This window comes from Eleutherodactylus coqui, chromosome 1 (genome assembly GCF_035609145.1).
Source record: "Eleutherodactylus coqui strain aEleCoq1 chromosome 1, aEleCoq1.hap1, whole genome shotgun sequence".
Classification (NCBI taxonomy): Eukaryota; Metazoa; Chordata; class Amphibia; order Anura; family Eleutherodactylidae; genus Eleutherodactylus; species Eleutherodactylus coqui.
Window position 1 is genome coordinate 181,374,033 of NC_089837.1, and position 14,702 is coordinate 181,388,734.

General features: G+C 44.5%; 1 protein-coding gene across 7 annotated transcripts in view; it reads left to right on the plus strand.

Annotated features, from left to right (window-relative positions):
- The window catches only part of COL19A1 (collagen type XIX alpha 1 chain), an 859,492-nt gene that overhangs the window by 231,317 nt on the left and 613,473 nt on the right, over positions 1-14,702 (plus strand). For all 7 annotated transcript variants that reach the window (XM_066604267.1, XM_066604321.1, XM_066604301.1 and 4 more), the window contains one exon: positions 147-191. In XM_066604267.1, coding sequence (XP_066460364.1) covers positions 147-191 — 45 coding nt within the window. The remainder of the gene's footprint in view (positions 1-146; positions 192-14,702) is intronic.

The window sequence follows — 14,702 nt, forward strand, 5'->3', positions numbered from 1 at the left end:
AAAAGAGACACAATATATAAAACAGGTTGAGAATTGAGATATTGGATTAATTTTTCTTCCTTTTATGCTATTAAAACATGCTAAGCTGTTCAGTGTCATCGTCTTTGCAGATACAATGTTGGTAACTTATTATTTGCTTTTATCAGGGAGAAAAAGGTTTTGAAGGACTTCCTGGCATAAATGGTCCCAAGGTAAGAATATAATATTTTCCAACCCTTAAATTGTAAAGTTCTAGATTAAATTTATTCATATTCAGAAAACCAGACATCACAATCATTAAAAACTATATTGTAAAGAAAGATAAACTATTCACTTTATAGTGTACGAATGTGCAATGCAATTAGTATAATACTGTGGGCTTCACGCATAAACATCAGATTGTATGTTTCCACTTTTCTGTTACCTTCTATGCTAACACCTTGTTTGTTACAAACTGTTCTGTACGTGTGCAAGCACAGAGTGCACAATTTAGCAATACAGTTTTTAAATATTCAGATAATGTACAATATACAAATGATGCTATTTGTACGGGATGACCAGTCCTTTTTAATATGGGGTCTATTCCTTGGGAAGTCTGATTTAGGTGAGCTATCAACTCAGATAACTCAGAAATACAAGATATTTTTTGACGTGATTTATTTAACAGTGTTCATGAATATTTACGTTTCATTTGTTTAGTTTTCCAAGATTAATAAAAACAAGGAACATTTTTGTTACATGTTACTATCAAATATAAAATATTATAATTACCTAATACTATTAACGAGTAATCAATAAAATTAAGCTGGGTACAGGTGTATTATAATAATAATAGGAAAGTACAAAAATATTTAATAACCAGGAAGGGAAGGGGAAAACAGGTTGCACATAAGATTAATAATAAAATAAAATATGTTGACTTAAAGCAACATTCTGGGCCTGGAAAAACAAAGATGGCAGCACTGCTTCTCTGACTACCTGATGTGCACTGTACATTACTATGTGTAATTAGACTAAAACACTATCTGCTGGTTTGACTGACTAGCACTGCCAATGTGGGCAGCACTGGTTAATGTAATTTCTTTTACTAATGATGCATGATAATGTACAGTCAGTGAATCTGGTGCTGCCATCTTTGTTTGTCCATGCCCAGAGGTCGCATTAATATGATGTAGTTAACCTTAGTGAAGCTTAATTGGTAGTGCAGAACCAAAATGAATAGATTATTTAGGGTTTATAAATGTTGCAGCAAACATGAAGTTGCTGCAAGTTTTTCATTTACCAGAGAAGGTTGGGAGGGGTACAGGTTCTCCATGCAGAGAGCACCTAGAAAGTGTGAGGAGTAGAGATGAGCGAGTATACTTGCTAAGGCACATTACTCGCGCAAGTAGTGCCTCAGCCAAGTATCTCCCCACTTGTCTCTAAAGATTCGGAGCCGGCGGGGGAGAGCGGGGAGGAATGGAGGGGAGATCTCTCTCTACCTCTCTCCCCCCCGCTCCCCGCCGCAACTCACCTGTCACCCGCACCCATCCCCGAATCTATGGAGACGAGCGGGGAGATACTCGGCTAAGGCACTACTCGCTTGAGTAATGTGCCTTAGCGAGTATACTCGCTCATCTCTAGTGAGGAGACCTAAAAGCTTATGAAATGCTCTTCTGGAAAATTTGGTTACAATGCCTCATCAGCACCACCTATTAGAAGGAATCTTCCTTACAAGTCAATGTCTGACCTTTTAACAGGCGTAAGGAAATTACTGGGAATATAAGCAAAACCAGATTTTTTTTCCAGAAGGAAAAGATAACCATGTACAGGTAGCTGTTTTGGGTTCTTTACCCCTCATCAGTGTACAGTAGGTTGCTGGCTGGGAAATATGTACAGAGAGCTGCTTCTCATTTGCATACCAGATTTCCTAGGGGAGCGGTTCATGGCCTTATAAGTCTCCTCACACTTTCTATACACTCTTCACAAGGGGAAACTGTACCCCTCCCGACCCACATCATAGGTTCCCAGCCAGCCAATGGTGCTATATTGAACATTATCAATTAGAGATGAGCGAGCACCAAAATGCTCGGGTGCTCGTTACTCGGGACAAAATTATCGCGATGCTCGAGGGTTCGTTTCGAGTAACGAACCCCATTGAAGTCAATGGGCGACCCGAGCATTTTTGTATATCGCCGATGCTCGCTAAGGTTTTCATTTGTGAAAATCTGGGCATTTCAAGAAAGTGATGGGAACGACACAGCAACGGATAGGGCAGGCGAGGGGCTACATGTTGGGCTGCATCTCAAGTTCCCAGGTCCCACTATTAAGCCACAATAGCAGCAAGAGTGGGCCCCCCCCTCCCAACAACTTTTACTTCTGAAAAGCCCTCATTAGCAATGCATACCTTAGCTAAGCACCACACTACCTCCAACAAAGCACAATCACTGCCTGCATGACACTCCACTGCCACTTCTCCTGGGTTACAGGCTGCCCAACCCCCCCGCACGAACCAGTGTCCACAGCGCACACCAAAGTGTCCCTGCGCAGCCTTCAGCTGCACTCATGCCACAGCACCCTCATGTCTATTTATAAGTGCGTCTGCCATGAGGAGGAACCGCAGGCACACACTGCAGAGGGTTGGCACGGCTAGGCAGCGACCCTCTTTAAAAGGGGCGGGGCGATAGCCCACAATGCTGTACAGAAGCAATGAGAAATAGAATCCTGTGCCACCGCCATCAGGAGCTGCACACGTGGGCATAGCAATGGGGAACCTATGTGCCACACACTATTCATTCTGTCAAGGTGTCTGCATGCCCCAGTCAGACCGCGTTTTTTTAGAAATAGTCACAGGCAGGTACAACTCCACAATGGGAATTCCGTGTGCACCCACAGCATGGGTGGCTCCCTGGAACCCACCGGCTGTACATAAATGTATCCCATTGCAGTGCCCATCACAGCTGAGGTAACGTCCGATTAAATGCAGGTGGGCTTCGGCCCACACTGCATGCCGCAGTCAGACTGGGGTTCTTTAGAAGTGGACACATGCAGTTACAACTCCCTGTGGACCCAAAGCATGGGTGGGTGCCAGGAAGCCACCGGAGGTACATAAATATATCCCATTGCATTGCCCATCACAGCTGATGTAACGTCAGCTTTAATGCAGGTGGGTAAAAAATTAATTGGATTACACTGTAGGCGAGGGCCCCAAAAAATTGGTGTACCAACAGTACTAATGTACCTCAGAAAAATTGCCCATGCCCAACCAAGAGGGCAGGTGAAACCCATTAATCGCTTTGGTTAATGTGGCTTAATTGGTAACTAGGCCTGTAGGCAGCCCAGTTAAAATAAAAATTGGTTCAGGTGAAAGTTTTAACGCTTTAATGAGCATTGAAACATATAAAAATTGTTTACAAAAATTATATGACTGAGCCTTGAGGGCCTAAGAAAAATTGCCCGTTCGGCGTGATTACGTGAGGTTTCAGGAGGAGGAGCAGGAGGAGGAGGATGAATAGAATACACAGATTGATGAAGCAAAAAGGTCCCCGTTTTTGATGGTGATAGAGAACGATGCTTCCATCCGCGGGTGCAGCCTACGTATTGCTTAGGTATCGCTGCTGTCCGCTGGTGGAGAAGAGAAGTCTGGGGAAATCCAGGCTTTGTTCATCTTGATGAGTGTAAGCCTGTCGGCACTGTCGGTTGACAGGCGGGTACGCTTATCCGTGATGTTTCCCCCAGCCGCACTAAACACCCTCTCTGACAAGATGCTAGCTGCAGGACAAGCAAGCACCTCCAGGGCATACAGCGCGAGTTCAGGCCACGTGTCCAGCTTCAACACCCAGTAGTTGTAGGGGGCAGAGGCGTCACCGAGGACGGTCGTGCGATCGGCCACGTTCTCCCTCACCATCCTTTTACAGTGCTCCCGCCAACTCAGCCTTGACTGGGGAGTGGTGACACAGTCTTGCTGGGGAGCCATAAAGCTGGCAAAGGCCTTGGAGAATGTTCCCCTGCCTGCGCTGTACATGCTGCCTGATCTCTGCGCCTCCCCTGCTACCTGGCCCTCGGAACTGCACCTTCTGCCACTAGCGCTGTCGGATGGGAATGTTACCATCAGTTTGTGGTATAGCATCACTCTCGAACCCCTTTCCTCTTCGGGTATGAGAGTGGAAAGGTTCTCCTTATACCGTGGGTCGAGCAGTGTGTACACCCAGTAATCCGTAGTGGCCAGAATGCGTGTAACGCGAGGGTCTCGAGAAAGGCATCCTAACATGAAGTCAGCCATGTGTGCCAGGGTACTTGTACGCAACACATGGCTGTCCTCACTAGGAAGATCACTTTCAGGATCCTCCTCCTCCTCCTCAAGCCATACACGCTGAAAGGATGACAGGCAAGCAGCATGGGTACCCTCAGCAGTGGGCCAAGCTGTCTCTTCCCCCTCCTCCTCATGCTCCTCCCCCTCCTCCTCAATGCGCTGAGATATAGACATGAGGGTGCTCTGACTATCCAGCGGCATACTGTCTTCCCCCGCCTCCGTTTCCGAGCGCAAAGCATCTGCCCTTATGCTTTGCAGGGAACTTCTCAAGAGGCATAGCAGAGGAATGGTGATGCTAATGATTGCAGCATCCCCGCTCACCATCTGGGTAGACTCCTCAAAGTTTCCAAGGACCTGGCAGATGGCTGCCAACCGGGCCCACTCTTCTGTAAAGAATTGAGGAGGCTGACTCCCACTACGCCGCCCATGTTGGAGTTGGTATTCCACTATAGCTCTACGCTGCTCATAGAGTCTGGCCAACATGTGGAGCGTAGAGTTCCACCGCGTGGGCACGTCGCACAGCAGTCACTGCACTGGCAGATTAAACCGATGTTGCAGGGTCCGCAGGGTGGCAGCGTCCGTCTTGGACTTGCGGAAATGTGCGCTGACCCGGCGCACCTTTCCGAGCAGGTATGACAAGTGTGGGTAGTTTTTCAGAAAGCGCTGAACCACCAAATTAAAGACATGGGCCAGGCATGGCACGTGCGTGAGGCTGCCGAGCTGCAGAGCCGCCACCAGGTTACGGCCGTTGTCACACACGACCATGCCCGGTTGGAGGCTCAGCGGCGAAAGCCAGCGGTCGGTCTGCTCTGTCAGACCCTGCAGCAGTTCGTGGGCCGTGTGCCTCTTCTCTCCTAAGCTGAGTAGTTTCAGCACGGCCTGCTGACGCTTGCCCACCGCTGTGCTGCCACGCCGCGCGACACCGACTGCTGGCGACGTGCTGCTGCTGCTGACACATCTTGATTGCGAGAAAGAGGTTGCGTTGGAGGAGGAGGAGGAGGGTGGTTTACTGGAGGAAACATACACTGCCGCAGATACCAGCACCGAGTTGGGGCCCGCAATTCTGGGGGTGGGTAGGATGTGAGCGGTCCCAGGCTCTGACTCTGTCCCAGCCTCCACTAAATGAACCCAATGTGCCGTCAGGGAGATATAGTGGCCCTGCCCGCCTGTGCTTGTCCACGTGTCCGTTGTTAAGTGGACCTTGGCAGTAACCGCGTTGGTGAGGGCGTGTACAATGTTGCGGGAGACGTGGTCGTACAGGGCTGGGACGGCACATCGGGAAAACTAGTGGCGACTGGGAACCGAGTAGCGCGGGGCCGCCGCCGCCATCATACTTTTGAAAGCCTCCGTTTCCACAAGCCTATACGGCAGCATCTCCAGGCTGATCAATTTGGCTATGTGCACGTCTAACGCTTGAGCGGCGTACTTGCGCTTGCGCTCAAACAGTTGCGCTAGCGACGTCTGGACGCTGCGCTGAGAGACATTGCTGGATGGGGCCGAGGACAGCGGAGGTGAGGGTGTGGGTGCAGGCCTGTAGGCACTCGTGCCTGTGTCCTCAGAGGGGGGTTGGATCTCAGTGGCAGGTTGGGGCACAGGGGGAGAGGCAGTGGTGCAAACCGGAGGCGGTGAACGGCCTTCGTCCCACCTTGTGGGGTGCTTGGCCATCATATGCCTGCGCATGCTGGTGGTGGTGGCTCCCCAGCTGATCTTGGCGCGACAAAGGTTGCACACCACTGTTCGTCAGGCGTCTCTGTGAAAAACTGTCACAGGTTAATTGTGATAATACCCAATATATCAATGCAGTCTAAATCAATAGCAAAATGCCAGAAGCAGGCCGTTACCTAATTTCGTTCACAACCGTTTTATGTTGGCAAAATGAGACATCACACATGCAGACCATGTAGAATCCAAAAATCACTCTGCTCCCCAAATCCTGCCAAGCTGCTCCTCCTCTGTGAGCTAGTGGGATGAGGCCAAAAGTGGAAGATAAAGCCACAGGTGATCAGATCAGCTGTGGCACAGTGAAGGAAGATTTGTATTCCCCTTTCTGGCTGCCAACCTGTGATGTAGCTGGCCAAGTGGTCTCACTATTTAAGTGACCCTCTGGTCCTGAGAAAAAATTTGTCCTAGGACTTTAGGGGCAGTTATATTACCTGTTGTTGGTTTTCTGTGCCAATATCTCTTATCCACCTTTTTTGGTCCCATTTTAGATAATTCAAGATGGCTTTAGACTATCTAGTCTCCACAGTGCATTGACAGTGGAGACTTCCAATGCATTGCTCTCTGATTGGCCAGAGCTGCTCACATGATCAGTGCTTGCCAATCAGACAGCAGTGCACAGTATGCATTAGGTAATTAAAAAATTGCAGCGCCTTCTTTAGCAATTAAAAATGGGAGCTGGAACTGGAAGCAGATCAGAGGGACCATGACAGTGAGGAAAAATACGGCAGGTTTTATATGTCTCTCCAGTCATGAGATAACTTTAAGTCAGCACATCAGTTAGTTCCGTTGACTTAATGAGCAGAATGGCTTGGCTGCATAATAATAATAATCTTTCATTATACAGTGCCAACATATTCCACAGCATTTTACAATTGGGTATATCAAATGTTATCAGGCCATATTATGTTTGCTGCATGATGGATTATTAGGTTATTACTATTGATGTAACTGCTGTCAGTCCTGCGCCATGTTTTGTTAAGGAAGCATTTCTAGAAAGTTACTACTCCCTTCCGTTTGTAAATGTATATGTATATAGAGCAGTGTATTTAAATAATAAATAAATGTATTGAGTGTTTTTTTCCGACATAATCAACTCCCCTCTGTTCTGTCCACTCCCATTTGGTCCTACATTGCTCAATGTGACCTGCTTCCAGACTCTGATTCACACAGGTCTCTGTGGACCTGAAGTCAGTTTCTATGCCAGTATGACTTTGCACCTGAGTCAGTAGAATGCAGAATTTCCCTCTGCTACCCTTAGATTGAATTTGATCGTTTAGTAATTATTGCTTTACAGGATTGCAAAGTTCAAGCTCTGCACTAATGTATATGGAAATGCATTTCTAAGCTCTACATGCTAATAATGAATAACTCTAAAAGACAATAGGGTTACAGGAAATGCTGTTCATACCAACTACTGAATGAACATTCTCATGAACACTGTCTAAGCTAGTGATTTGATATTCATAGGTATATGTAGCATTTGTAAGTCATTACTTTTCTCCATTGTTACCATTTATGTGAAGTTATATCTAAGTTGTTATGAGCACACACAGCTCTATCATTTCTATTTTGCAATATTCAGATTAATAACAATAGCAGCTGTGAACCTTATGTCTAGTTGGATGAGACTTGTTGCTCCATAAACAGCTTGGTAAACAATCCTCAGCCTTTGAGCAATTCATATTTTCCTAAGGGTATTATCACGTTAATATGTAGACTTCATACAAGCAAATAGACAGCACAAAGCTAAACACATTTGGCAGCTCATGCTAGATGTATTATAGTTTAATTAAAATATCTGTTCTCTAGAAATACATAATTCTGGTAGCAAACTTTCTACACTTTTCTATAACCCGAAGCAATGCTATTAATAAAAGAGTCACGACAATACAGAATAATGGAGAAAATTAGATTAAAATGGTGACACCAACATCTACTGGTACTAAACCAATGAACTTTTGATGTTATGCATTTTGTGCTTTTTCACATATTATAGTATCATTAAGCTTTATATACATAAAGTAGTATCAATCCTCTGCCAACTCCAATTATTATTGCAAGACAATGACGAGTCATCTGGTGTCATGCAAATGTAGAACACGGCCACTGGCCTATGGAGTGATGTATCATTACACAGCTGTAGCTTTTTGCTTAGAATAACCTATGGATTTTCTGTAACAGCATTTCACTATTTTTGCCTCTATCACTCTAAAGATAGCAAGCATACGTTTCATGAACTAAAAAGATTAATTTGTTCAGAGCATTTATGCTAAATTGTACTTATTTTGGCCACTGCGTACAGAAAATACCTGCGTTTTTGTCATCATCATTAATGTATACCTTCAGCTACCTCATCTATACAACATTTTTTACGGAAAAGTGGCAAGACTGGTGTGCTATAAATATAATTAGGACACTCTGTGACTTTGATTCATGAGCTCTATGCATAGGACATGGTTAGTACAGTAAAATAAATTGTTGTAGCAGCTAATAGGTTGGCATTTGCACAGATTAGGATCTGAGAAGTGGCAGCCTCATGACAGGTTATGGGGTGGTTAAAGAGATACTTAAGATACTTTATCCCGCTATGTCACATTAGTCATTCAGTGTGGTTCTGATTGTGCTATTGTACACAGAAATATATGTGTGAACAGAATATTTTGCATTACAAACCTGTTACTACATGTGGCTCTAAATATTATAAAGTTGTCAAAATCTGCATGTCAGATACATAATAGCCATATGAAGAAGCAGCAGTAGAAGTAGCACCCTGGCCCAGGTGCCTGATGGAGTCCTACCACTTAGAAAGTTCCCAGCATTACAAGTGATATATAGAAGGTAGGATCCGTGTTACAGATTTTGTGTTACAGGCTGTCAGAACAGTAGGTGTGTATCCACCATACCACAGACCGGTTTGACCTTGGGCTACTCCTAATGGCCTCAAATGGGATCCCTGGTTTTCATTCTTCATTTGAAATTTGGTCTTCACTGCAGAGTCTCTAGGTGATCACCTCAAGAATAGTCTTAGTTCTGTGGCAGCTGACACAGACAGGTCAAGAGAACCATATTGCAGTTTTAGAGAAACAAGTAGAGATATGGTTGATATACAAAGCCAAGGTGTTGATAGGCAGAGTTCTTGCGTAACGGTAAGACGGGCAGACGATATAGTGTGGTCAAAGTAGAAGCCAAAGTCACGAAAGGAGGAGATGAGAAAGCTTGGCGAATTAGGTATGGATTAAATCAGGGTACAACAGCAACTTTGCAGAACTGTATGTAACTAATTGCTCAGACACCCAACATTGGGGGAGTGTGTCTTAAACAGAAAAGTAGCTGATTAGATTGGCGCAGATGAAAAAGCTGGATGCGTGTGATAACTCTTTGCAGACAGCAGTGATAGGAGCTCTGCCATAGAGGATGATGCAGGCTTTGCTGCATATGATAGCTGGGGGTGTTGGGGCCCATCACTGCTGGATGAAGAAGGTAGCAGAAATCAGTGACCATAGTCACCAACCATAACAGAAGCTAGGACATTGAAGTTATGCTTCTGATCGTAACTGCCACTAAATATGTCTGTTGTAGTGACTACTTGCATTTCCCTTGAAATAACAGTTGTGGAACATCTTTTTTTGCAGTGCCATTCCTCTATTATTTCTCCTGGAAATGTATGAATTCATTGATCGCTAAATGTTATCACTCACTAGTCAAAAATTTGTGCCCCTATACAGTTTGATACTTCATGCATTGATTGGACAGTGCCAGGTTGTACAGGGACACAGCACCAACTGTTAACAACCAGTAGTCAATCTATTCATAAATTACCAGGACAAGTCAGAGAGGAACGACACAACACAGTTCTCCGAAAAGATGTTCCAGAATTGTTACCTCATGGAGAATACATGTATTAACTAAATACAGATCTATCCGTGCTAATGCAACAACGTTACTCTGTTAATGAGGCACCCCTAAAAGGTGCCCAGTGGTCTACACTACAAATGTAACATGCCGAAAAATCCTTTTTGGCACTGCTACATCTGTAGACATATCAAAAGTAGTGACTGATGTTCTTCAAAGCATTGTAAAAGACTGGGAACTGGGGCATATATCTAAACTTTTACATTTTGTTTCATCCCAGATAATGGTTTTGTTATACAGGATGCCAATAGACTTACAATGGCTAATTCCTAATCTCTCCAAGTGTTATTTCCTTCTTTTCAATAGGGAGAAAGTAATTAGCCGATGACAGAGCACTTGGCTTGTCAGCTCCAGGAACAAGTTATAAGGCGTATTGCGGTACTGCTGTATCTTGTCTCAACCGGAAGCTGGGGGCTGATCTAGCTTTGGTGTAGTTAACACCCCCTGTCAAGCCCCTAGCTTCTAATTGGGTGTTTGTGTGTCTGCTGTCTCATCCCCCCAGCACTACACAGCGACTGGGAGATATGGGGCTACCTGTCAGGACTTTTCCTGCGTTGCAGGCAGGGGAGATGGTAGTGCGTCGTGGAGGGCAGCAATGTGAGAGCAAAGCTGGTAGGGCGCCGACATGTCAGTTTCACTGCAGAGGCTCCATTATGTTATGGTCACACTGACGGGAGAACAGGTGGTGCACACTGACAGCAGCGGAGGGGCGCAGTACATGGCCAGGGACAGTGTTTTGCCAACAACGGCAAAGTTCTGACCTCACTGTTTCCCGGTGCTCTACGCTCCTGGCTGCCGGACGCTGGGAGTCTCCTCTCTGCAGGGCATTGCAGGGAGGCCGGTGAAGAAGCCACTTGAAGCTGTCCTTCCATCTGCCGGCTGCTGTCAGTCTACTCGCTGAGACCATTGCAGGGAGGCCACCGGGGAAGGCGGTTGCAGCTCAGACTGGAGGGTCGTAGCAGTGAAGGCACTTGCAGTCGAGAATGCAGGGTATCACACAGCCCAGCCAATCAGCAGCTGGAGGCATGCCCTGCACCTCCCACAGCACAATGACAGATCTCCACCCATTTTTATGGTGGAGACAAGATACAACAGTACCACGAATAGCAATACTACATGTCTTATCCTTCTTTCCCTAAACATCTGCCTTCAGTGCACTATTGGGAGGCCCCATACACATTAGATTGTTGGCCGATCTCACAGAGAACAGTGGACTTTGATCTAATATGTATGGTCAAGTTTATATGCCCGAAAGCAGATTCAAACAAGATTATAATACTTTGCAGTAGATACAGGGGTGTATTGGAAAGAAGCCATTATGTTGTAAGTAAAATGAATGATGGCAATACAAATGAAATTGGAGTGAGGCCATATTTTATCATGTGTAGGTTACATCAGAACTTCTTCTCAGATTTCCTTTTTCCTAAATATCTGACAAACTCTGCTGAGTGATGCTGCAAGAAAAAGAAAATCAATTTAGTACTGAAAAAGCCAGCAGCGACTTGTGTTTTTATTTTCTCTGTAGTACATTGTTGTTTGTTTATTCCATTCAATAGCAAACACTTGTTTTATTCTGTCTTATTCTATAGTCCTTGCTAAGTAACATGCCTACATTCCTTCTTCCACATTTATTTCCATTTTAAAGAAATCCTGCTATATCTACAGCTAGGTCAGATTGTTCTCTTCTCACAATTTATGTGGAGATGTACTTCCCAGAAATAATATTGAGCTGTCCTTCACAATCTCACTATTTGCTTGTTACAAAGTGTTTCTAGAGACAGTGTCGGCTTCTGCTGTCTCAAGTTCCCCAGTGTGTAAACAACCGGGTATTGCAATAGTTCTATCAGCAATATTGGTGTCCTCAAGAGGTCTAGACTTTCAGCAACACATGGTCAGGGCAGTGTGATCGATGTTAATAGTTGCAATCACTGTTGTGTACCTTGGGATTCTCAAGCCCTGCTATATATACTGTAGATATATCACAGATTTATATTTAGCTACTTCATCTATATTTAATAGATAACTCCTTCCTTGCAAAGCCGTACAATATCTCAGTATCTGAGTAGTAGGGAGGGTAGTAAAGCAAAATATATATAAATATTGAATGTTCTCTCTACCTCACATTTATGGTTATTTTAATTAGGTCGATCTATGGTTGCAATATTACTATGATTGCTACTGTAGTATCTAAAAGCTTCACAATGTGAATTAAAGGGGTTGTCCCGCGGCAGCAAGTGGGTCTATACACTTCTGTATGGCCATATTAATGCACTTTGTAATGTACATTGTGCATTAATTATGAGCCATACAGAAGTTATATAGAAGTTTTTCACTTACCTGCTCCGTTGCTAGCGTCCTCGTTTCTAATGGCCAAATTAGACGCGCTTGCGCAGTCCGGGTCTTCTTCTTTTCTCAATGGGGCTCCGTGTAGCTCCGTGTAGCTCCGCCCCGTCACGTGCCGATTCCAGCCAATCAGGAGGCTGGAATCGGCAATGGACCGCACAGAAGCCCTGCGGTCCACCGAGGAAGAAGATCCCGGCGGCCATCTTCAACCGGTAAGTAAGAAGTCACCGGAGCGCGGGGATTCAGGTAAGCGCTGTCCGGTGTTCTTTTTTAACCCCTGCATCGGGGTTGTCTCGCGCCGAACGGGGGGGGGGGGGCTTTGAAAAAAGAAAAAAACCCGTTTCGGCGCGGGACAACCCCTTTAAGTGTTTATTTTTGGATGGCCATTGTCTGTTTATATACTATGTTCTTTTTTAATATGTTGCATATGTTCTAATAATTGGTTTGCTTGTTAAGTTTATTTCCTTTTAATGAATTGTCTATAGCAGATAGCATGGAAGTCCATATTATGTTACCATTCATAGTAATGAGCAAACTGAAAAAAAATTGAGGCACCTTCAAGCAGTTTGTTTCCATCAATCAGCAGCTGAGTATGACAGCAGTACATGAACCATTCTTTTGCATGGTTTCTTATTTATTTACTGCTTCTTATACAGTGTCAAAGTATTCCACAGTACTGTACACAGACTGTCATCACTGACATCAGTACTTGTCCCCAGTGGGGCTCACAATCTAATTTCCCTATCTCAGACAAATGCAATTTCATAAGAAAGTAATCAACTCACCAGTATGTTTTTGGATTGTGGAAGCAAACCAGAGTACCCAAAGGAAGCTTACACAAACAGAGGGAGAACAAACAATTTCCAAGCAGATGTTGCCCTTGGTCAACTTTGGCCTCTGTATCACAGTGCTGCAAGGCAGAAGTGCAAACCACTGAATCACCTTGAAGTCTACATCAGATCTGACCATGAGTACATTGTAGATGAGAAATGTTTTACATCTTGCATTATTTGCATTAAGTTTCACTTTAAATACAAGATTGACAGCAGCAGAGAAATTGTTAGTTCCCGCAAACCATCTGCACAGTTACTCAGTGCTCTCCTCATTTAAGGTACTTCTTCACCATTGCCAAGGACAAGCTTTCCACCCTACTCTCCAAATTGCACTTCACTACCTGTGCTCTTAACCTAATCTCATAGCACTTCATCCCCATTTACCACTGTGTTCACCTTAGCCCTAGCCTATCTTTTCTCCCTTTCATTGACGACTGGCATCTTCCTTTTGTCCTTTAACCCACCAACTGTCATGTCAAAATTGTAAAAACCCTCCCGAAAATGCCACTTTTTTATTGTAAATTTTGTATTAATGTCTCATGTAAATATATTTCACATACAACTCAGTCGCCATTTTTAATGAATTTTAGCCTTAAGAGCCAGTTAAATCGTATCCACTTCTGTGTTCCAGTAACATAGTAACATAGTTCATAAGGCTGAATGAAGACAATGTCCATCTAGTCCAGCCTGTTTATCCTCCTGTGTTGTTGATCCAGAGGAAGGCAAAAAAAACCAAGAGCAGAAGCCAATTAGCCCTTTTGGGGAAAAAATTCCTTCCCGATTCCCTAATGGCAATCAGACTGTTCCCTGGATCAACCCCTAATAGTTCCTACCTGCCTGTACACCTGGATTAACAATTAACCTTAGATGTATAGCCTATAATATCCTTCCTCTCCAGAAAGACATCAAGTCCCCTTTTAAACTCCTCTAAGGATTTTGCCATCACCACATCCTCAGGCAGAGAGTTCCACAGTCTAACTGCTCTTACAGTAAAGAATCCCTTTCTATGTTGGTGATGAAACCTGCTTTCCTCTAAACGTAGCGGATGTCCTCTTGTTACCGTTGCAGTCCTGGGTATAAACAGATCACGGGAGAGATCCTTGTATTGTCCCCTCATGTACTTATACATAGTTATTTGGTCGCCTCTTAACCTTCTTTTTTCTAGAGTAAATAGTCCCAATTTGGATAGCCTCTCTGGGTATTCCAGTCCCGTCATTCCATGTATTAGTTTAGTTGCCCTTCTCTGAACCCCCTCCAACACCGTAACATCTTTCCTGAGCACCGGTGACCAGAACTGTACGCGGTATTCCATGTGAGGCCTGACAAGTGCCTTATATAATGGAAGGATAATGCTCTCGTCCTTCGCCCCTATACCTCTTTTAATGCACCCCAAGACTTTATTTGCCTTTGCAGCAGCTGACTGGCATTGGTTACTCCAGTTTAGTCTACAATCCACTAGTACCCCCAGGTCTTTTTCCATTTCACTTTTCCCTAGCGGTACCCCATTAAGTGAATATTGGTAACATCCATTCTTGCTGCCCATGTGCATAACCTTACATTTATCAACATTGAACTTCATTTGCCATTTTTCCGCCCAACCCCCCAGCTTATCTAGGTCCATT